At 41.5% G+C, this 23,426-nt stretch overlaps 1 protein-coding gene across 2 annotated transcripts; it reads right to left on the reverse strand.

The window, feature by feature from the left end:
• Window positions 1–7,847: 7,847 nt before the first annotated feature.
• VEZF1 (vascular endothelial zinc finger 1) lies at window positions 7,848–23,377 on the reverse strand. Of its 2 annotated transcripts, none has more exons than XM_004684407.1 (6): window positions 23,208–23,377; window positions 17,884–18,578; window positions 16,789–16,852; window positions 15,557–15,740; window positions 14,330–14,479; window positions 7,848–11,236 (listed from the first exon to the last, which is right to left on the reverse strand). In XM_004684407.1, the coding sequence occupies exons 1-6, from the start codon at window positions 23,238–23,240 to the stop codon at window positions 10,809–10,811; spliced, it is 1,554 nt and encodes a 517-aa protein (XP_004684464.1). In that variant the 5' UTR covers window positions 23,241–23,377; the 3' UTR covers window positions 7,848–10,808. The 2 variants fall into 2 exon arrangements, with proteins under 2 accessions (XP_004684464.1, XP_012581994.1); XM_012726540.1 differs by having other exon boundaries at window positions 15,557–15,758; window positions 23,208–23,346.
• Between the last annotated feature and the right edge of the window lie 49 nt (window positions 23,378–23,426).

The raw sequence follows: 23,426 nt of genomic DNA on the forward strand, positions 1-23,426 counted from the left end.
AGGCCCGAAGGAGCAGTGGGAACCAGATAACTTAGGTCATCCTCTCTCCCTCTCCACTGACTTGACCAGGAAACTTAGAAAATATAAAATCATTTGGGAGTCTTGAAAGATGTCATCGATAAAACATGAAAGCAGGCCCTCCCTGGTGGTGCAGCGGGTTAAAGCACAGCACTAAGAAGCTTAAGCCACTTCCGCATGAGTTTAATCCCTGCCCCTGGAGGTGACCACATGGCGCGGCAGACCTCTCTTGACCCGCCCACTGCTCCCCTCAGCAGTGTACTTTGTCGATCTGCCTGTTCTGCTCCCCACTCTGTCTCTGGTGAATCCTCTCATCCTCCGCATCTCTGGCCTGTGCCCCAGTTCTGTATGCACAAATAAATAAATCTTTAAAAAATAAAATCATGAAAGCAGCTCCCCACCTCCAAGTTGAGTAAACAGCCCCATACTGCAGTAACAGTAGATGGATGTCTGTGAGAATGCTGATCTGAATCGCAACTGGGGAAAGGGTCCTGGGGACACTCACCCCTTTTCCAGAGTGCAGCACCAAAGCCATGCCCAGTGCACGACTGTGGCCCCACCCCCCCACCCCCAGCATAGCCTCCCTCAGTCCATCAAAGCCTTTAGGTAGCAAGTGCTATTGTATTGATCACTGCAGGAGATGTGAAAACTGGCATCTCTGTCTCCAGGGGCACCTTCCAAGGCCTGGCAGGCCCCATGAGCCAGCAAACATTTGCCAAAGGACTGACTTCTGATAGGCATGAGACATTCGTGTTTTGCCTTCACTAAACCCGTGCGTCTTCTCTTCAATGGTTATAGCCTGTTTGACCCCAGCAATTGTACCCTCCTGAGCAGAGGCTGCCAGGTTGTCCACTGTAAGGCTGTGGGGTGGACATGGGCATATTGGATTCTGTGTAACCATTAGAATTGTTTTTAAAGAATATTTAACATCTGTGACACTGATCATGATATGAGAATGGGAGCCAAAAACACAATAAGCAACATGGGGTCTTTATTTTATAGTTCAGTATAAAAATTGAAAAAATATGCTAATATGCTAACAATTGCTGGGCAAGGATTTTATGGGTAACTTTCATTTTGTTGTCAATACTCTTTCAGACTTTTCAAATTTCCTACATTGAACATATGTTGCTTTATAATCATGCATTCATAGATGGATTCTTATATGCAGCCTTCAAAATCACCACTGAAAGAAGGAAAGTTAGACCTAATTAATTTTCCTTCATGATTATGTTTAACTTAGGCTATTTCTTTTTTAAAAAAAGAAAATGTATATATTTATGAACTGGGATATAGGCCAGAGGTACAGGGGATGAGGAGATTCATGAAAGACAGAGTGGGCAGCAGAACAGGCAGATCAACGAAGTACACTGCTGAGAGGAGCAGCAGGCAGGCCATGAGAGGTCTGCTGCGCCATGTGGGTTACCTCCCTGGCCGGGGATTGAACTCGTGCTGCTGTGTCTGCAGATAGCTTCATAGTGCTGTGCTTTAACCCATTGTGCTGCCAGAGAGGGCCCTAACTTAGGCTATTTGAATCCAAGTCCATGATCATTTTCTCCTTTATATGCATTCTGAGACCCCGAAGATGAAAATAGGTAGCCACTCTTCTCCCCTTGCTCCAGTTCTGAGGGGAAAGTAGATAATGGAGCAAATAATAGAAGACAGTGTGACACTTACAAATTAAGATGTAAGCAGATGGCCCAAGAGGTACAGAGGAGGATGCGGTCAGTTCTGTTGGAGAGGACAGAGAAGCTCCTTTCCATGTGCCAGCATTTCAGCTGTGACTTGAGACATGAAAAGACTTGGAACAGGGGATCTGGACATTTGTTTCTGGGGGCAGAGCCTGACAAAGGCATGATGGCAGAGATGCTTGTGTCTACTTGAATGCAGGCGAATGCCGGCTATGGTCAGAGTACAGGGCGGATGACAACAGCCTGGCAATGGGCAGGAAACGTAGAAAGAGGAGGCTGAAAAGGTGAGGAGGGTGTGACAGTGACCGGCCTGGAACACCAGACTAAGGAATCTGCAGTGGCTGGCGAGGAGGCTTTTTGAGAAGGAGTGTGTTACAGGATCAGGCCTGAATTTCAAAATAGGATGTTAACAAAGTTCATTTTTATTTACCCAACACCAAGAGCTGAGAGAGTGAGGCCCCCTAGGCTTGTACCAACCACTTCCCTAGTAGAGTCAGCCTGGAGTTAAGCACTTACTGCACATAATTTATAGGGGCCACAGGTTCAATCCCAGCTTGGAAAAGCATATTCCTTCTTCCTACTAAAGTTCCTCCAAGCCTCCTAAATCTAACAAAGTGACAAGGATCCCAGACCTTTGTGTCAGTCAGTCCAGTATACAAGTAAATCTCTGCTGGACTGATTACTGGGTCACCTTGGGCTGGTTACTTAACCTCTCTGAGTATCAGTTTCCTTATCTTTCAAATGAGGATAAGAATAATACCTTCCTTCTCCATGGATTGAGAATAATAATAATAGTAAATAGTAAATTTCCCTAAATATTTACAAAGTCTGGTTTTGTTAAGCACTTTTGAACATCTTACCTCATTTAATCTTCAGAAAAAAAAAAACTTAAGAAGTGGCAGTTATTATCACTTCTATTTTATAGATGTGAAAATTGTGACATAGGAAGCTCAAAAATATTGCCCAAAGTCCAATAAGTGGCAGGGCCAAGATACAAACCCAGACCATGACTCCAGAGTCCACACAGTTCTCTACACCATTAGAAGTGACAAGTACAATAATCATAAATGCAAACGCACCATCTATGTAGCAGTTAACATTTACAACTAATTTAATACTAGCTCATTAACTCAATGACCGTGTGGTAGGCACCTTCATTAGGCCCATTTTATAGACAAGGAAACCAAACCTCAAAAAGATTAAGCAACTGGTTCAATTTACTTCAAAGATCCAAGACAGCAACTCAGGTGGTCAGACTGCGAGTCTGTTCCTCATCACTCCACTATACTCAACGGGTGATGCCTGTTCGAAACACTTCCCCTGTCACAGTAAAGATTGAATCAGACCATTGAGGGATACTAAATCTATGGGAAATTTTGATGAGACTATTTGAAGGGTCCTTACGTGTTTCCCCCACAGACTGCTTACTTACTAGTTACAACGTGAGGGTAAGGAATGGTTACACAATTGAAAGACTGGGCCTTGCTCATCTTTGACTGTGTGATCTAAATGAACGTCATCTATGCGATGGAGAACACTGTGTGCCTCTAGATATGACACCCTGAGAACATACTGCATCAGCAGTATTTGAGCTGAGAACACACAATCTCAGTTTAATCATGGGGAAACACCAAACAAACATGGTAGGAGAAATGTTCTATTTTTTAAAATAAGGCAATGGTCTGTAATTTAAAAAATACTCAGCTATGTAAATATTCCAGATTTAAGAAGACTGAAGGACAAATGAAATACCATACTCCAGTCTAGGTCTTATACTGGAAAACATGATATCAAGAACATATTAGATCCACTGACAAAATTAGAATATGGATGGTAGGCTAAGTAAAGCTATATAAATGTAAATGTATACAAGTAATAACTGGGCCGTAGTGTATGAGTGTATCTCTACTTTAAGGAAACACACAGAATTATTTAGAGGTAAAGGCCATAAGGCTGGAAAACTTGAAGTGGTCAGAAAAAAATAAGAGAGTACCTACATATGATTAAGCAACAAATGTCAATGGATGAATTGGGGAGTGGGGGAGAGGTATATAGGTATTTCTTATACCATTTTCATTTTTGCAAGTTTGAAATTATTTCCAAATAAAAAGTCTTCAGCAAATATTCTAGGTTTACACTGCGTTTTCCCTGCCCAGGTCCTTCAGTCAGCTCTTTCTCCTAGGACCTTAGTAAGCAGGAGTATTTGAGCACATTAAAAGAATAGGTGACTGCCCCCATGTTTATTGCTCCTTTATTTACAATAGGAAAGGCATGGAATCAACCCAAATGCCCAAAAGTAGATGACTGGATTAAAAAAGATATGGTACCTATACACAATGGAATATTACTTGGCAATCAAAAAGATAAACACATGCCTTTTGCAGCAACATGGATGGAGCTTAGTGAAATAAGCCAGAAAGAAAAGGAAAATGCCAGATGGTTTCACTATAGCAGGAGCATAAAGGACCATGAGAAATAATAATGAACAACTATATACCAGGGATATTTTACCTGGGTGGAGTGGGGAATAGCCTCAAAAAGGGAGGGGAGAGTGCACAGGACTATGGTGATGACACACGGGTGATTTGGTGATGGGAAGCCCACGGAGATTACTACTGAGATGGGAAGCCCACGGAGATTACTACTGAGATGGAAAAAGACCCAAAATGATGTAAAAATATTATATTAAAAAAATAGGTGACTGAAACTGAAAACAATTCTTAGTATAGGGAACAGCGTGATGGAAGGCAAGGAAGTGTGAAATATAAATGCGGACGACCCTGCAAAAGTGAATCTTCTGCAAAGTCAACTCAGCAGTGGCATCTCAGTGGATAAACCTGCCATCACATGGGGACCAAGACGCATTTGCTCACAGCTTCCCACGAACCTCCCCGCACTGCGTTTTGGAGGAAGGATTCAAGAATCTGACAGATTCACTGGCACCCTTAGAAGGCCAGCCCTGCCTTCCGAGGCATGTCATCTGTGGAAACCATTGAACCGAGCGTATCTATTAGCAGAGAATGCGCAGAACTACTGTCTTTCCTGAAGAAGAAAACTTCAGCAGCAGTAGCAAAGCTCTGGGCGAAAGAGCACCCTCAGCAGACCAATCAGAATATAGAAGCTGTCAACCAATCCCAGCTCGGCAGTGCTCCAGCGAGGCGGGCCCAAACGCCCGGCGTCGTCGAGCGTCCTGGGCTTCTCACCACCCGTGCTCCTCTAACTTGCCTTCTGGGCGGGAAATTCGCGGAGGGGTGGCTGGCAGTGTAGACTTAGGTACCACAGTAAGTTGGCTGGTCCACAGTAGGCTGACTGACCCACCTTGCCCCGCCCTCTGCTGGGGTCCTCTCTGAGTTCTGGAGGGACTCCTTGGGGAATAGGGGGAGTCAATGAGCCAGCAGCTTCCCCCATATCCTGCTTGGGTAGGCGGTGGTGCTTCCTTTTTTCTTGGGAAGGAGAAGGTCAGGCCTGTGCCTGCCTTGCGGCAAACTTTTGAGAACTGTCAGTGAGATTCCAGAGGGAAGTATTATAGGTTCTCTGATAGAGTGTGGGTTGTGGAATGAAGCCAGATGGAAGGAATTCGCTGGAGCAGGATGCACCAAGCCCAGATAGACACATTTCAAGGTCCCTTTCCCAGATTTTCCAGCTTGGTGATTCCTCCTGGGTCTAACCTGATCCTCCCTGCTGCACCTCTGGCCAGTTTCCATTAATTTAGCTCCTTTTTAGATGTCTTTTAATGTTCTCATTCCAGAATGAGGACCTGGTTTCCATGCTGTCATTCCTCAAAATCTCAGTCTGACGTGAGGAAGCCAGGCATTTGGCTCCTTTGCAGGCTTTCAGAGAATAGTCAGTGCCTCAGTGAATATGATATTGCCATCACTGAGATAGTAAATAGTACCATGTAGTACATTTGAATTGGAGGCTTCTTTCTCAGGCTCTGTATCTATGCACTTTACATTAATTAGATCTTCAGAAACTTTACTAGGTTGGAACTATTATCCTTATTTTACAGCTTAGGAAATTAAGGCCAGCGAGGTTACATACCTTGTTAAGGCCACATAATTCCAGTTGGATGGACACCAGGCTCGTCAGGATCCAACCTTCTGCTCTTGATTGCAACCCTGTATCATAGCACCTCCCCATACCCCTTATACTCAGTTTCCACCTGCTCTGTATGCTCCATTGGTCTCAATTACTATTGTCTGTTTTTGGCTTCTGGTATTTGGTTCCTGGTTTTTGATTCATGTTTCCTGAACATTGAGGCTCACAGATACAAGGGGAAGTCAGCAAAAACTGTGTTACCTAGTCTTTTTCTTTTTTCTCACCCAATGGAAGGGACTTGAGGATCAAGGCTAATGTAGGGACTTTAATGGCTCCCAATTGTCCCCAAGATTGACAAAGAGAGTTTTGTGTCTGTCTCCAAAGCTGGCTCCCCTTTCTAGGACAGCCTCTAGAAGTGGAGTATCTGCTCCCGGCCTTGGACCTGGGCACTGACTGCCAGACAGAGCTGCTAGACCAGTCACTGGAAGGGCATGTCCTTTCCATACCCTTTGGTCGTGTCGTCCTCTCCAGCTGTCTTGCCAAAGGAATAACTCTCTGGCAGAACAGAATGTTGTCCTCAAATGTCCATCTTTAGCCTAGTAGTTCCTTGCTGCAGGCTTTTTATAGATGTGTTGAGGGAAAAGGTGGCATTCAGGTAACAGGGCTGATGCAGCCAAATGTGGGTGGCCTGAAAACTCCTTGATCAATGTGAATTCTTCCTGCATACAACAGCAAGGATTCACTCCAAGAATAGTGAAGAATTTTAAGCTCATTTTATGCATTCTTCAAAGAGATGTTCAGGAGTCAGGAGGGAGCTGGTTTGTCACAGAAATCAAAGATGTTGAAAAATTTTGAAGCTCAGTCCTTAACAAGACTGAATCCAAAGTAGGAAAATTCATTCCCTTACCATGACAGGGGTTTTTGTAAGGTGTACCAGACTCTTCAAGTGCCTATTTTGGGAAGGGGAAAGGCAGACCTGATGGGAGTTCCCATGGGGAGGGCTAAATCACACAAAAATCCGCGGGAACTAAATTGACCTTAAGTTGCCCAAAGGTGGGCAGCCAAGAGAAGCTGCAGTCCAGATCAATGCACACTCAATCTGTAATCAGCTCTGAATGCTTATATACTGACCTGCCTTTTCTCCTGTTTTTATAAAACGAGGAGGGATCAGCCAGTAATCTGCTAGAGTCAGACCAGCTGTGGGATTTGTAGGCCTAAGCAGGAACAAATGACTCTTTAAGAAGGAAATGGAAAGATGCAGGACAGAGGGCCAGATTTATCAGGTGAGGAAGGGGGAAAGTGATTAGCATCCCATGAGCACATTGGGCTGTCTTTTTAGTTCAAAACTTGAGAATACTATAGGGAATAAGATCCACCTTCCCCTCCATATTTCAAACCCAAATCTCTCCAACAAATTGCAGGACCCCTTGAGAATAGAGACCTGGATCACCAGGATTGGAAGATTATGTAGCAATTTAATAAATTAAAACTTCCTGCTCCCAACAAAAGCAACACAAGAACACTCTTTCTGTTTGCCCTCCATCAGTGAGACAGTACATTGGAGTCCTATGTGAAACAGATGTAAGTATCCAAAGTCTTTTCATTAAATGAAGTGTCAGATTCATCTTGATTTGCTGCTTGGTGACAGTTACTTGTGAAATCTCTCTTAACTGCCTTAGAGGCAGCAACAATGTATGTAAATTGGCTTTACATGTCCTGTAGCACCCAACAATGCCTGGCACCTTGTTGGCTCCGTAGATATCTGGCAAAACTAACTGAACACAAATGGGCAGGGGACCCAGACTAAAACCTGGAAAACTGAATCCTAGCACATTAGATGAAATGTTCTAAACTACCTTCTTCTTGGGGTGGGCCAAGGACCTACGCCCATGACCACTGCCCTGAGGTTTGGCTTCCAGGGCTTCTCAGCTGCCAGGGTGCTTTACCTCCTGCAGTCCCACGCATTTCCACCTTTCCTCCTCCCTCAGCACCAACCAGCCTGACATGGGCCCCTCCCTCTCTCTAGCCCAATACAAGATGTGAAATTTCTCTATTATTGTGAACTGGTGAAACTACTGAGGTAGCAAGCAATCCATCATAACATTTGTGACCGGTTAACTTTAATTTGTCAAAATAAATCTGCAGTATTTTGCATGTTAGTAATACAGTGCTGGTATTGACAGGAAAAATCATCATCTGCTTACATAGAAACCTTCATTTAGGAGCACACCTTAGGAGGGAAATGGATACACAACAAAAGGCAAGTGCAGGCCAAGCAGTGAGCCCTAGAGCATAACAGGCTGGATGTCAGAATTGAGGATTATCTAATACAACTGTTTAGCTGCCAATCTGATAAGGGGAAGCTCTCAAAACAGGTCACAACCAGAAGGGAAAATGTACTCTGCTTTTTCGTAGAGCGGTGGCCGTCGTGCCTTCAACACTTGGTTGAGTCAGTTCATTGGCATCAAAACTCAATTCCAGGTCCACGACACAGGAGAATTTCACCAGAACCTACCCGGCCCCCTTATCCCTTTTAGTGGCCCGCCGCCACCCCCATCCTGCCATCAACATTCTCCCTCCCGAAAGAAGACACGACGTGGCTTTATTATTGCGGACAAGCTTCTTACGTGAATAAAGAATGCATACAAAATAGCATTTTAACTGAAGTCATACAATGAAGTCTCACTCCTGTTTATTATACAATGAATTGATAAAACAATCATTTCTAGTATATATCTTTTTTTCCTTTAAAGAACTAATACTCTCGGGGTTCTGACGATCACACTCTAGCCGGGGGGGTAGGAGCTACACCTACCCCCACTGAAGACTGCTCCTTGGGCCACTGTGGAGGAATTCGGGCTGTCTGAATCATGGAGGATCATGATTGCCAGCCTTGCCAGAGATGACAGGTCCCGGCAGGCAGCACCAGACCCAGTCGGGTCATGGTACTGCCTGCCAGGAAATGTAGGCTTCCTCTAAATGTGGCCACAACCCACTCAATCCAGGCCTCAGCAGGGCCATGCATGGGTGGGTCTTCCCTACACAAGTCTTTCTAGTAGTCCACACATAATGCTCTACATATTAAAAACAAACCATCTTTGTACTGTGGATAAGAACAGTTGTAACAAAGTCATAGCTACATATTTTTCTCTACATTTTGTTTATTGAGACAAACTAATTAAAAGGCACAAACATAGGGCATGTTTACATGGACATTATAACAAACATATACATTAAAAGTGTAGGAATGTGTTGCCTTCCTGCTAAACAGAAAGATCCTAAGCTTTTTATATATACAAAAGTTGTACAATTTAATGTCCTAAAGTACAAAAGATCATTTATAAAATTATTTTACACTAAGTACTATTTATTTTATTTTTTACTATGTAGTTTAACCCCCTAGAACTGTATAATGACACACAGATACCTGTCCCTGATGTAGGAAGTCTGCTCAGATGCAAGGTATTTCGATGTTTGAACTGACACAGTGGGGTATAAACGGAAGTCATCCAGTTTGATAGTCACTCCTGCAAACCTTCTGCAAGAACAACACAACTAATTTCCATTTCACTTAACCGCAAGATTAAAAAAGGAAAAAAACCCAAAACATATTGCAACTTAAAAAAATCACAGCATCTTGGTTTTAGTAAGTTTTTTTTTAAAACACAATGCTTAAAAACATTAACATGTGGCATGATGGTGTAAAGAGTATCTGTTTCCCTAGCTTTTGGTTTCTACTTTATGTACAGAGATAAAACATCCCACTAAGAAATAAAAAGCACATATCTTAACGTGCACAATCATTGCTGGGTTTCTACAGGGAATGCAGACAGCTGTCTCCCTGAAAACACCACAAAGCTGATATAAGTGTTTCCTCAAAGAAAAAGAAAAGTGATGTCCATATTTACAAAGTTGAACAAATCTGCACAATACTTGATTATGAAACGGAAGGAGAAATTAAAAAAAAAAAAAGGTACACTCTGCTTGTTCTGAAGGGGTATACTACCTAGTTAGTGGTTAGAATAAAAACTGTATACAATTTAATATAAGACATAAACTCTAGTGAGCAACTAACACATCTGTCCCTGTTGTAATATCAACAGGCTTTGATTGGGAGAGAGAGGGGCATATTATATCCCAGTGCCTCCAGCGTCTTCCAATTTAAAGTAATATATTTTAACTGTTCCAAAGTATTCCTTGGATCCTGAATAGGAGTCCTATCAGCCTCCATTTGTTAGGAGTCTACTTGTCCGCACTCGACTTCTCTGTCAATTGCGGCCTTTTCTTATCAAAACACAATTTATATTTTGGTTGGTTTTTTTTTTAATTTTTTTTTAAAAAAGTCAACTACAATGCTATATTCCATCAGGATTAATATGCTGAGCAATATTTACATCTCCAAATATCAGGTCACAATCCCTCTTATATGTTGAAGTTAGAATGATAAATTATCATATGCTTTGCATATCAGAGCTGGTATCACCTTTCCCATAGGGAATGCTGCCTGAAATTAACATATTCCCAAAGGTAAAATGCATATTCTCTGAAATGCATTTTATTATGACAATGCATGTATTTACTCATAAAAACAATAAACACAGACAATTCTACACTAGCTCTCAATCCATGGATTTAGAACTTCAGGTTAAAATCAGTCATCCACTTTGTATAGGGAGAAGAGTTCTGCTAGTGTTTAGAATAAAATGATTTAATGGAATTAGAAACAGTAATGCTGTTTTTTTTTTAATTTTAAATAAATGGGCTTTGCTTTTTGTATGATTGGTTTTAATTCTGGCATTTCGTCTTGCCAACTACTATCCTGTTTAAGCAATGCTGTCAGCTAAAAGGAATTTCTGATTAAACTAAAGTGGTCCAGTGATAAGTTACATACACACCCTACTTTGAACAATCCCAGCCAAATTGGAGAAAATGCTACTACACTATTATTAACTAATGTAATAAAATCTCCCAATTTCATGGTTTACTTTTTGCTTTAATAAACTAAAAGTAAGTTGCTGGTATATATTTACTTTAACTCATATTTTGCTTTTATAATACTGTTTACCAAGGTGGTGATGTGGGCAAAGCTTGGGGTAAGAACGGCATGCTCTCTACAGGCCTCATTGCTATATTGAGAGGGGCAGCTAACGTCATAGGTGTGGGCAAGTTCATTGGAGATGTGATGGTGACAGGGTGTGCTATATTCACTGGGGCAGTGACGGGAGTAGGGAGGTTGACTGGGGTTGTGAGTGTTAAAGGAGAGGTCATGGATAAAGGACTGGTTATAGTTACTGGGTGCCCTATGTTCATTGGGCTGGTTATGTTAACTGCACTTGAAACATTTACTGGACTTCTCATGCTCATTGCAGCTGCCACTGTGACTGGGTTTGACATAGTCCCAGATGACACAGAGGATGTTATATTGAATGGAGTAGTGAGAGTCACAGGTGTCGTAGCAGCCGTGGAAGTTTGGCACAGGTTAGCAGCTTCTAAAATAAGAAGACAAAAGGACCTTTAGACTCTCAAAATAGTGAACAAAATTTGTAATATCTGAATCAATTTCTTTCAATTAAAAAAGACAAACATTTAATAAATTAAACTATTTTCCTACTAAGTGATCAAAAGGAAAGGAGGATCCTTCTGAATACAAGACTGGGGGTACAAATCTCTTTTCCGATGCTAAACCTCCTTGCAAAGACTTAAGACAACTCAGTTAGCCTTGGTATTTTTGGTTTCAGATTTAGATTTACTTACCTGCCTCACAGTGATGCTGGGAAGATCAATTAATTTCTGCAAGGCACTCTGGGGGGCAGAGATATCAAGCAGGGCTAAGTATTCTATCATTTCATGCAGTTCCTTCTGGGTTCTAAAGACTTTCCTGGGAAGAGCCAACCATGGGTAGGCCAGGTGAAAAGAGCTTGTTTACAAAGAGCTAGACTGATGGTTACACAATAACAGATATCAGAAAAATCTTCTCTTAAGTCACAGTGTAACTAGTAGAAAAAGAGAGAGAGAGAGAGACACACAGGGAGAGAGAGAAGGAGGGAGTGACAGGTTTAAGTAAGAAAGAGCTCTTGAATCCTATGTACCCTAAAGTCTTGGAAGTGAAGCCACATTCTGTTAAGGTTTTAAAAATTCATAAGTAACTATAGGTAAACAAGAACTTTTAATATCTGTTTACTTCAGTGTTAGAACAACTGTTCTAGATAAATAATCCTGTTAACTCTGATTCTATTTCTTTTTACTATGTGAAGAAAGTAAAATTAGATCTCGGTAGGTTTGTATTTCCCTTCCCATTACCTCTTCTATTTCTAATGCTAACAGTCACATACTTTATGGCTAGTATTATTTAACTATATCTATTACATGTGTCACAGACCACATCAAGGATGATGTAGCCAGGCAAGGAGAGCCTACAACTCACTGTGAACTGGGGAAGCATGGTCCCCAGAGCTACCCGTCAACCAAATGCAGCACTACTTATAGGTGTGCTAGAAAATAGCTATAAGATGGATGTGTGGACTGACTGACTTGGCTGTCAAAATGGAGAAATGCATTTGAGACTAAAGATAGAGGGCTGCAAATCTTCCACACGGGTCAAATCACCTTAGGTGGACCCTTGAGTCAAATAGCAGTCTTTTCCTTAATCAATATAATCTAACTTTGGCTTACTCCATACTCCCTATTAGGGATTCTCAAACCTGGCTGTGGATCAAAATCATGTGTCCAGGGAGCATTTAGGGGAAAAAATGGCTTCCTAGGAAATTCAACAGTGAGATTTAGGTGGAACCTGGGAAATCTGACTTTATAACAAGTTCCCTCAGTAATGATCTCACCGTCATCCAGGTTTGGAAACTCATACTACCTTATAGATCCAGTATTTAAATGGGACACTGCTGATTCAAGGTTAGTGTTCCAGGTCAGCAGTGCCCCCAAAAGTGACATTTACTAAGATGAATACGAAGTTTCAAACATCAGTGTTCATTTCCAGAGATTCCTGATACAAATGGTAATACAATGGCATTTTGTTTCATGGAGATCAGAAGATGAGTTAAACAACTGAGTCTTATTGTGCAAGCAAACTGAAATACAATACCAAATAGAAGAGTGCAGAAAGAAAGAGAATGGGAGAGAAAACCAATTCACTTTTGAGGTTAGCAACTTCACTTAACATTACTAAGGATATTCTCATCCTGTTTCACTTTACATGCACTTTACATCTCCCTACCTCCCCCTCCTGCATTTTCTTTTAAAATCTCACAGCCCTCTTATTGTAATTTAAACACTATGCAGTTATCATAGCAAACAGACATATGTACAATTTTCTACCCCACCCCATTTTTCCACCCTTTCTCATACCATAAAACATTTTATCAAGATAATGACAAATCTTCATTTGGAAGGTAGAAACAAGCAGCAGAGCACCTGAAGAAGAGTGAAAAGTCTACCTGGACTGCTGATTTTTTTCCTCCAGTGATAGCAGATATAAGAAAGGATGCTATATCTTTACCTTTATGTGGTTTATAGGATGTTTAGAAGGGAACATATAGCCACACTGTATAAAAGCAAAGGATGGAAAAAACTACAGAGAAAAGGAATTACAGAGGTGCCTATTCACAGAAAATTCCTAATGAATTTCAAAAAAGCAGTAAGACATGGCATAGGTGGGGAAGAAAAGAAGAAATTTAGGAATCTGCTCTATGGCTGATGGTATACTGACAAAATGATTTACTGGAAGTGGCTGAACAATAATCGAGAAGTCAAAGTTATAACTAGTAAGCTGAAAAGTTGGGTAAACTGATGCTAATTGGTTCTTTGTGAAATTTATAGGAGAGAAAACAAAGCATTCTTAATTTTAGTAAAAAATTACAGTAATGTGCCTAGCATTTGAAGTACATACATGTTAAGCTAATTCCAGTTCCAGTGACAAACTGTACAAGAGTTTGGGTGAGACCAAGAGAAATGACATCAGTACAATTCAGCAGATCCTTGAATACTTTTGTCATAATCTTGATGAAGGAAAAAACAATCAAGTTCAACACTGAATAAAAAGACATTTCAGGACCTATTTTCAGTAAATGCTTAAAGTCTCATTTTCTAAGAACCTACTGACAATATTAAATGAGGAGTTACGCAGTCTGAAACATGTACCAAATAATACAACACAGAAAGAAAACCACAGAGCAAAAAACAGCACAGTTGTAAGAAAGTGAACTTACATACACATAAGGATATTTCATCCATTTTTAGAAATGGGAGTATTTTAGGGGACAAAAAGAAAGAAAAGATAACATGAAAATGGAACTGAGCAAAAATAGTAAAGGACCAAATCTGGCTACAAATTTAAGAAAAAAGGAAAAGAAAAATCAAACAACATGACAAGAAGTACTGAGAATTTCATTTCCTCATTTAAAAAACTTACCTGGAAGCTTGGAAGGTTTGTGTTGCCAACAACTTTACTAGCCATTTTCCCAGCACATAGTGTTTCCATAAAGCAAGACACCCTTCTTGATTTGGTCATTGGTATACTGAATGAAAACATTTCTCCAGCTAGACTTTGAGTACTGGAAGCCTCATCTTACCTTTCTTTCTTGCTTTGACAGCTTCTTCCCACAGTCTCAATGTCTCTACCTGCTTCCCTGGCCAGCTTGTCACATGCTGCTGCTGCTGCTGTTGCTGCTGCTGCTGCTGTTGCTGCTGCTTCTGGTTGCTGGTCTCTTCACTCATGCATGCTACTCCAAAGGCAAACCAGAAACACTGCATTTACCCGTGCCCATTTTTTCAAAATCAGATACTCTGACTCCTCTTGCCTAAATGGCCTTTTACCAACAACTTGATTGCTTTTCCATATATAGGATACCTTTTCACTGCTTGTGTCTATGTCAGTCAAAATAGAAAAGTGAATTTTAAAAACTTAGCAAGCTATGGAAAGCCAATAAAAAGAGAACAGATTGCAAACGAGATGGAAAAATGCACAAAATGATGTAAAAACAAGCTATTATATATATAAAAGAGAGAGAGAGAACAATCTATATCAATAACTTAATAGAGAAACACAAACAGATGAAAACACATAAAGCATTTTTTCTCAGTCTCTTTTGGTCACCTATTTTTTTTTTTTTAGAATGTTGTATTTCCTCTGCACACAGTACATATATAACTAAATACAGAATTAGAAAAACATGTTCTTCTAGTGGATAAGGCAATCCTAAAGAAAAAGTCTAAGTAAATGCAAGTAATTAGTTTTAGCCACAAGTCTCTAGAAAACAGTAGCTGAATTCTAAATTTAAGAATTTGGGTTTGAAAAGTAAACATATTAATACTGCTTTCACCTTTAAAGTTATTAAGGACATGCTATTCATACAGTCAGTAATTAGAAGACACTGATACTTGAGACTCTTCCTAACCATTAAATAAAAAAAATTAAATTTGCCTGACGTTAAGACCGAAATTCCTAGTGTGGTTTCTCTTACCTGAGTCTGATGTACTAGAAATTTTTATTCAAAACCAACAAAGAAGGGACATATTGAAAAAACAGCTGCAGGGCTATTCTGCTCTTCTTACAAGCACAGAATTTAAAGCAAAATCAATGAAGAGCTTAGCATTGCTTGTGTATGTGTATCTCAAGTTTATTTTAAACGCTAATATATGCTCTCCATCGATGCATGTGTGCACACTTCAGTAACAGGAGGAGACATATAAAATGAACATTAACATAGTCCTAAGAGCAGAGAAAAAAAATGCATTACAAAAACATCTAGGTGTCATCAAGCTGAAATGCAGAAGAAATAGTTTGAAGCATCACCTACTTTTACTGATGCCTTGTTTACATGTGTTACAGTTGATACTTTGGCTCTGCCCATGTGTCTTTAAGTGGCTGGTGATGTATGCTGCGCTCAGGAGCTTCCCACAGATGTTACATGATACCTTGCCTTCGTGGCGCACCATGTGTGTCCGCAGTCTGTCTTTGGTGGCAAAGGCAGCAGTGCACGTCTGCATGAGGGAGGAAAACTTTTTTTAAATATAGACTATCCTGTTCTACTCATTTTAAAGTACGTTATATTCTAGGTATTACCCTACCCCTGTCATCAAGACAGAGCACACAGAATTTTAGTTGCATGTGTTATTTAGAATCATAATATATATATAAAAATACTAGGTGAATGTATATCCTCACATTTTGGGGGAAGAAAAAAATATCAAAATAGAGTAGCAAAAAGATAGTTTAGAAAGTTAAACCTGGATTTAAATTCAGCTCCCCAATTTACTAAATCGTTTAGCCATAAGCAAGTTAATCTATCTGAATGTTTCTTCATCTATAAAATGAGAATAATACCTACCTCACAAAATTACTGATGGATTAAGTCTGGCTTGCCCTTGCACTCAATAACACTAGTTTCCTTCCTTCAACCTGATTTTTCATAGAATTCAAATCATTTACTTAATAAAATTAGTCATTAACAAATTTAACTGAAAGGAGAACAAAAAGACTTCCAGCAATGCACTAGAATTACTGATGCCTAAAGTAGCTGTTTAATTTAGCAAGATTTTTAACCTTTTCATTATCACATCTTATGTCCAAAAAAATCATTAACATGAATAGATTTCCAATTAGTAAATACTCTAACTTGGCAATATAGCAGATAAAAATCCAGTAAGTGACAACATGTGGGAGAAAATTCTTATTTTCTTCTATAACAATTAATACCACCTCAACTATAAACCCCTAACTGAAAGCACTTTATTAATTTCAAACATACAACAACTTTGGCAAGACTAATTTTTTTCCTTTTAACAATAAGTGCTACTGTCCAAGGAAAAGGAAATGTAGCTTCACAAAAATAACACAGTTATACCTTTAAATGATCATGACTCACAGAAAAGCTGCAATTTATATTTTATAAAACTAGAATTCAATGGAGCACATTTATTCAAATCAGTGACTTTAAGACTACTTAAAAATGGTGAGATATTACTGGCTGAGACGTCTGGACAATGTGCATTAGGTGCTACGCTAAGGATAAGTCATTTTAACTCTTACTTGGCATTTGAAGGGTCTTTCTGTTGAATGGACATGTTTTACGTGACAGCTTAAGTGGTCAGGCCTGTGAAAGAGAGTTTTAACAGAAGATGTAATGGAACAGACATAGAGAAATGCTATTTACTGTGATGCTTACATGCTTGGCAGACTTGAGGATGCATTTTAAAGTTAGCAAAATTACATGCTCCCTTCCTCCCAGCAAGCCTCCTTACCTCTCATACCATAAACAAAAGTCTTAGTAGTTCACCTATTAATTTTCTCTCCTAGTCAATATCAAATCACATTAGGACTTGATGCTTTACAATTACAAAATACCCAGAGTTTTAGTCCTTACACACTGCCAGAAACAGCAAATACTACGTGAACTTAAAAAGCCTTTAAAAATGAGAATTAGTAAAATGTTAGTGACCACAGACATATGGAAAAATATCTTCTTAAAAGTTATTAAAGGTGGTCCTCCCTGGTGGCACAGCGGATTAAAGCACTGCACTAAGAAGCTGAAACCACTTTCACATGAGTTCGATTCCCGCCTGCCCCAGAGGTGACCACATGGTGTGGCAGACCTCTCCTGACCCTCCAGCTGCTCCTCTCAGCAGTGTACTTTGTCGATCTGCCTGTTCTGCTCCCCACTCTGTCTCTGGTGAAGCCTCTTACCACCCCTGAGTCTCTGGCCTGTACCCCAGTTCTGTATGCACAAATAAATAAATCTTTAAAAAAAAAAGTTATTAAAGGTATACAAGATTATCTCAACTTTCAGGAAATACATTTCTTTGATTTGCTCTGACAGTGAACCTCACAGTAGGTCATCCAACTGAACTGGAAGCTGGTGGTTTGCAGTGATAAGTATGGATGTGCCAAACAGAGGCCTGAGTCCACCAAGGTACTTCTTAAGTGAAATAAATAAGTTAATCACTATGTCACCATTTGTAAAAAACACCAAACTGGAATTAGATTTGGATGTGTGCTACTTTATCTAGCACTAATCTCCTCTAATAACATAGCCTATACACATCTATTCTCACAAATCTTCTAGTTCACACAGAGACAACACTGAAAATTTACTGATACCATAATGAAAAAAAAAAAACGTAGTACCTTGAGAAGCCTTTCCCACAAACACTGCAAGTATAAGGTTTGGTGATGCCTCCTTCATGAGACCTCACATGGTAAGTCATCCGGTCCTTCCTCTTGAAGCGCTGATTACAAATAGGGCACTCGAAGGGCTTTTCGTCCGAATGGGAGAGCTTGTGCCGGTTGAGATGATACACATCTCGGAAGGCCTTCCCACACATCTCACAAGCATGGTTCTTCTTGACAGGCTTACTGGGTTTCTTGACAGATTGGGTCACAGGCATAGCTGTGGTACTGGCACTGCTGCTGGGGTTGGTGCCCGATGAAGACGTAGTGACTGTTGACAAGATGCCTGCAATGGTCGAGACCAACGAAGTTCGGCTGCTGTCCCCAGCGATGGTGGAAATAAGGGGAACCACCGTGGTGGGGGTTTTCTTTGGCCGGGACACCAACTTGATCCCTGTGTGGCAGGACTCGTGGCGCCTCAGGTGATAGCTGTCCCTGAAAGCTTTACTGCAGTAAGTGCACACAAATGAAGTTTTGGGTTTTTCTTTTTTAATCCCAATGGCATCCTTTAATGTTTCTGGCGCAGCCTGAGGTTTCTGAGTTATTGGTATTGGAAGCAATGGTTTCTGATCAGGGGGCTCCACAGCAGAGCTCAGGAGGGGCAGCAAGCTGTTTTGTGCTGCCTGCTGTTGGTGATGGGAGGCTTCATGGGCCTAAAACCAAACATTTACACTTCAGAAACTCAGCCTCTCACAATGACCTCCAAAATTCAACATGCTCCAGACATAAAAGACCAGAAAAAAAAAAAAATAGTCAAAGAGCCTGTAAACTATTCTCTGCAGCAGAGATCCAGATATTACCTAGTTAATTCTCAGAGCTGCCAGCCACTGTGCAGACAGGAAACTTCTGCAACTAAGTTGCTCAGGGTGATCTTGCTTTCAAACAGCTGATTATAAACTATACTTAGTGCATAAAGGTTCATGAAGGACATACCAGCTAAGGAAATCAGTTTGCATTCCACTGTCAGTGCTGAAACCAAGTTTAAATAACTTGTCAAAAAAAATTACACTCCAGACTTAACTATTTAACAGATCTTACTGCAGAAATGTATAAAATACATATTCACACACATATACACATAACTATCTACTTGACTATCATCTAGGAAAAGGTACTATGTCTTCCTTTCCATCAGAAAACTTAGTGGTGACAAAGGAAAAGAGAGGGTTGCTAAGTGATAAAAGGAATCTAGTTTTCTGAATACATATGCTAATTGTTAAGTTTACTTTTAAAGTTTTCATTTAGCTCCACTAAGAGATGTGGTTGAAATGAAACCTGCTATTAATCAACCTGGAAGGGATCTGCAAAGGTAGCCCAAGGCAAAACACCTGTCAGTTGTTTCTCAGTTCATTAAATCTTACACTAGACATCTGCATTCTTTAGCAACACTAGTTGTTCAAACTCTTAAGTGCTGAAAGACAGACTACTAAGAGAAAACAAACTATAAATAATTAAAATTCCTTTCATTTCATCTTCTTCCAGCAGTTGTAGCTTTCATTAAAATATTAGACATGCTGTTATAATGTGCTTCTCCAGGGCAAAATTGGGGGGCGGGGGGGGGGGGGCTGGGCTCTGGAAATTTTCTTTAGTTGCTGCACTGAAACCAAAACTGCATCACAGATCAGTTTCTTGGTATTTATATGTAGTTACTCTCTTCATTTTGATTCTTTCAAAACTCTCCATACCTCCATGGTGATAAACATTTAGGAAATGATGGGGAAAATTCCTGAAATAGTTCTTCCTAATATGCTGTATTATGGAAACTCTTGACAGCACCCAAGCCCCAAGCCTTGAGTTTTGTAATCCTAAAAGGATACATACATCCAGAGGTAAGAGCTCCAAAAATGTTAAGCAAACAATGTCTTAGAAGGGGCCCGTTCCTTTACCTTAGACATTATAATCACAAGTCCTATTGTTAATTGAGGAAAACATAACAAAAAAACAAGTTAATACACACACACACACATTCACAGAGCTCCTCCCCTGACAAATAAAAATATTTAGTGTACACTGCTTTATGTTTACTTTACAGCAGCTATAGCTAAGCAATAGCAACAGCAACAGCTAAGCCTGGACCAGACTCCCAGGCTTCAAATCAATAAAAGGTGAGATGTCCAGAATTCAATTTAATAATTTTCACTGACTCTCCTTTTGAGTCCTGGAAATACTTCAGAAGCTTTGTGCTTACATATGAGCATCTTTTGGACTTGGTGTTCACTGAATTATGCCCACCTTTTAATCAATTTAGGAGCTTCTGTCAGTGTGTCTACCCAGGTGCTATTAGGAGAAACTTTTTAGATTCAAGTTAATTTTACCCCTTTTCCAACATGGCTGTAGGATACCTAAGTTTCCATACAGTATACAAATGGTTAATGCTGAAGACAGCTCAAGATATACAATTTCAAAGGCTAACAGATCAGATAATAGGGAATGCAAATCTTCTGGACAAAGTTCAGACTTATATAATTTAGAGGCATTTTTCAATTTCAGTTCGATGAAGTACTAAAAGCACTTACTGCCATTTTACCAATTCAGATGTCTGTGGCAACATAAAGTATTTTTACAGCACTGCTGAAGCTCACTCGCACACAAGGGTCACACCAGGTCCCTGCTTCTTGGGTGTAAATGCTGTAGAATGCCTCGACCACTACGGAATCACTCTCTAAGGATTCCTAGGATCCCTGCACTTCTACATGAAGCCTTCTAAGAGGGGAACTGGGATTCCCCAACTTGTTCTCTGGGGGAGAGACAGAATAATATAACAACCATAGTCTGCCTTCAGTTAAGTGATTAAAAAACAGCAACTTCTGGGAAGACTTTCATTTGACCAGCATCATCAAACCAAAGTTTTATGTCCCACCTCTTTCAAGGCAAGGCTTTATAATCCCTACTGAGCCTTTCCTTTTCTGGGCCCTCAAAAAACAAAACAGAATTGTAATTTCATCACCCAGAGTGGCAGGAATGGCACCATGAAATCTCCAGTGCCAGAGGGTAGAAGATTTTGTACTGAAACAAATTAGCATCAGTGAGTCATATCTTGAACGTCCTGTTAGGAGAATCATTCATCAAACATTTTAATAGCTATGGCTTTCACTTTCTACCAAGTTATCAGAAAGCAAGCAGGTATTAAGTTGTTTAAAATATAAATGCAGTAAGTTGGTCCAGAAAAGAAACAGAGAGACTGAACTCTCCATTTCCCTAGTGAAAAATTACTTAAAATTGGAACTCAATGAGTCTATTCATACCTTTCCATAGAAAAGACTGAAATATTCTCTTTACCCATTCAACTGTCCTCGGTTCTACATTTTAAGTTTTCCAACAATTTTCACAGCACACATTGCCAAGCCCAGGATCAAATATTAGCTTTCTCACTTCTCCATCAGGTTGGAAAAAAAGATTTTAATAGCTGAAAAAAATTAAATAATATAAATCTAATTAAAAAGTCGATCATAAATGCTTGGTATTTGCTTTATCCAGGGAAGGAATAAAAGTATTCCAAAAGGCTTTTCAACTTTCCAAGAATTAGTTACGGGTTTTTCCTTCGCATAAAGAGCTCTCATTTTTTTTTCAATCTTCATTAAATTCATAGAGAGCAGGTTTAGTATGGTAAATCTAAGTCACATATCAGGTGAAAAGCCAATATTTTAAAATGATTATTTGAAAGCATCTGCCTACCACCTTTGCACCAACCTGGATGCCAGTTTATTCCATTTCCAATGCACTTTTAAGCTGGCTTATCACATTATTATAACACTCATCAAAACAGATAAAACAATACTCAAACAGAATAAGAAAAGGGGGGAAGGCTAAGCTTTATCTTCAATTTTAAGAAGCTCGAAATGTATTTCAATAATTACTTAAAACCAAATTATTCACAGTTGAAAAGATATATCCTTAAAAACAATAAACCAGCTCTACACTATAGGGAATGTTTGAATTATCCAATTCCCTGTATTAATTCCACTGGGATGGGTCCTGTGGTAGGAAGGATTTTTTGAAGATTCTGCATCCATTCCTTGTTAGTTCCAAAAGGTCTCAGGCGCCCAAGCTACGCGTCTGGGATTTCACTAAGTTATTCAAAGAAGGAAAAATAACTCACAGAGGCGGGAAGAAAGCACTTTAAGTGAGGAGCTTCCTAACCTCCTCCAGTTCCGAAGTTTCCCGGTGAGCTCATCACTACTGCCCACTAAGTGCTTCGTTTGCAAATAGCAACGAAGACCGAAAAAAAGTAAGTTCCAGCAAAAGCCTTTCAATGAAGGGTCGCCCACCTAAAGTGGGTGGTCAAGAGGCTTGCCAACGTCCAGGCTAGAGTCACTTCCAAGTTTCTTGCTGAAAGTGAGGCTCAACACCCCAACGAATGACTCATCTGGGGGCTTTGTAAGCAGACTTTGTTTGCTCTCTCCACTCTCCCGCTCCCCCACTTGGAGGAAGCGTTCGCGGTGGGACGAGAGAGAATAGCGCTCAGGGAGAGGTTGGGCCTCCAGGAGTCCCGGCCCCCCCCAACCCCCCCGCCGCCCCGGGCCGGCTGGGGGATTCCCCGGCCTGAATGGGACGCGAGAGCTGGACAGAGGAAGAGGGTGTCAGCTGCCAAGGCTCGGCAGAAGCTTGGGAAAGAAAAAATGTAAACCCAGTGAAAAAGTTTGGGGAGGGGATACATACTCACAGCAACCGCCCCCCCAAAATGTGTAAACACCGGGGGGGGGGCGGGAAGGGGGAGTGGCGGGGAACCCAGGAATACCCGCTATTCGCGGGGCTGGGGGGGTGTCAGAAAGTCAACACACACACACAAAAAGGAAGATGAAAAGGCAGGAGAGCGAGAGAAAGATGGACTGCGGGGGGCGGGGGATGACTCAAAGTAGAACCTGGGAACCCCCCTCGCCCCCACGACACCGGTCCGGGCCCGGAGCGCCGCCGCCAAGCGGCCCGCGCTATCCCGCGGCCCGGCGCCCTCCTTTCTCTGGGCCGCGGGTGGTGACAGCGGCCGGCCTCCTCCCTTCCCCTTCAGGGCGGGAGCGAAGGGTGTGTGCGTGTGCGTGTGTGTGCCAGGGGGGGCCCGGGGTTCACCCCGAGGCCTGCTCTCTCCCCCGCACCCCGTGAGGCCGCCTCCTTTCACCTCAGCAGCCCTGCTCCGCCGGGGCGGGCGGGCGGAAAAACAAAGGGGGATTAAGGCCGGGCCGGAGAGCGGAGCCGGGAGGGAGGGGAGGAGGAGCGCCCGCCCGCCCGCCAGCCCGGGGCCCGGCCCCCCTGTCCCCCCCGTGCCCCCCCGGGGGGGCCCCCAGTACCTGGAACAGGAACGCGGTCCAGTTGGCCTCCATGGCTGCGGCGGCCGACCCCCCTCCTCCCCACTCCCCCCGCTCGGGGAGCCTCCTCAGCCGGAGGAGGCGACAACAAAGCGGCGGCGGCGGCGGCGGCAGCGGCAGCGGCGGCTCCTCAACATGGCAGCGCCGAGCGCGGCCACTTCCGGTAACCTCCGGGACGCACCACCGCGGCGGCGAGCGCGG

This window comes from Condylura cristata, unplaced genomic scaffold, assembly GCF_000260355.1.
Source record: "Condylura cristata isolate star-nosed mole 26May11 unplaced genomic scaffold, ConCri1.0 scaffold00017, whole genome shotgun sequence".
Classification (NCBI taxonomy): domain Eukaryota; kingdom Metazoa; phylum Chordata; class Mammalia; order Eulipotyphla; family Talpidae; genus Condylura; species Condylura cristata.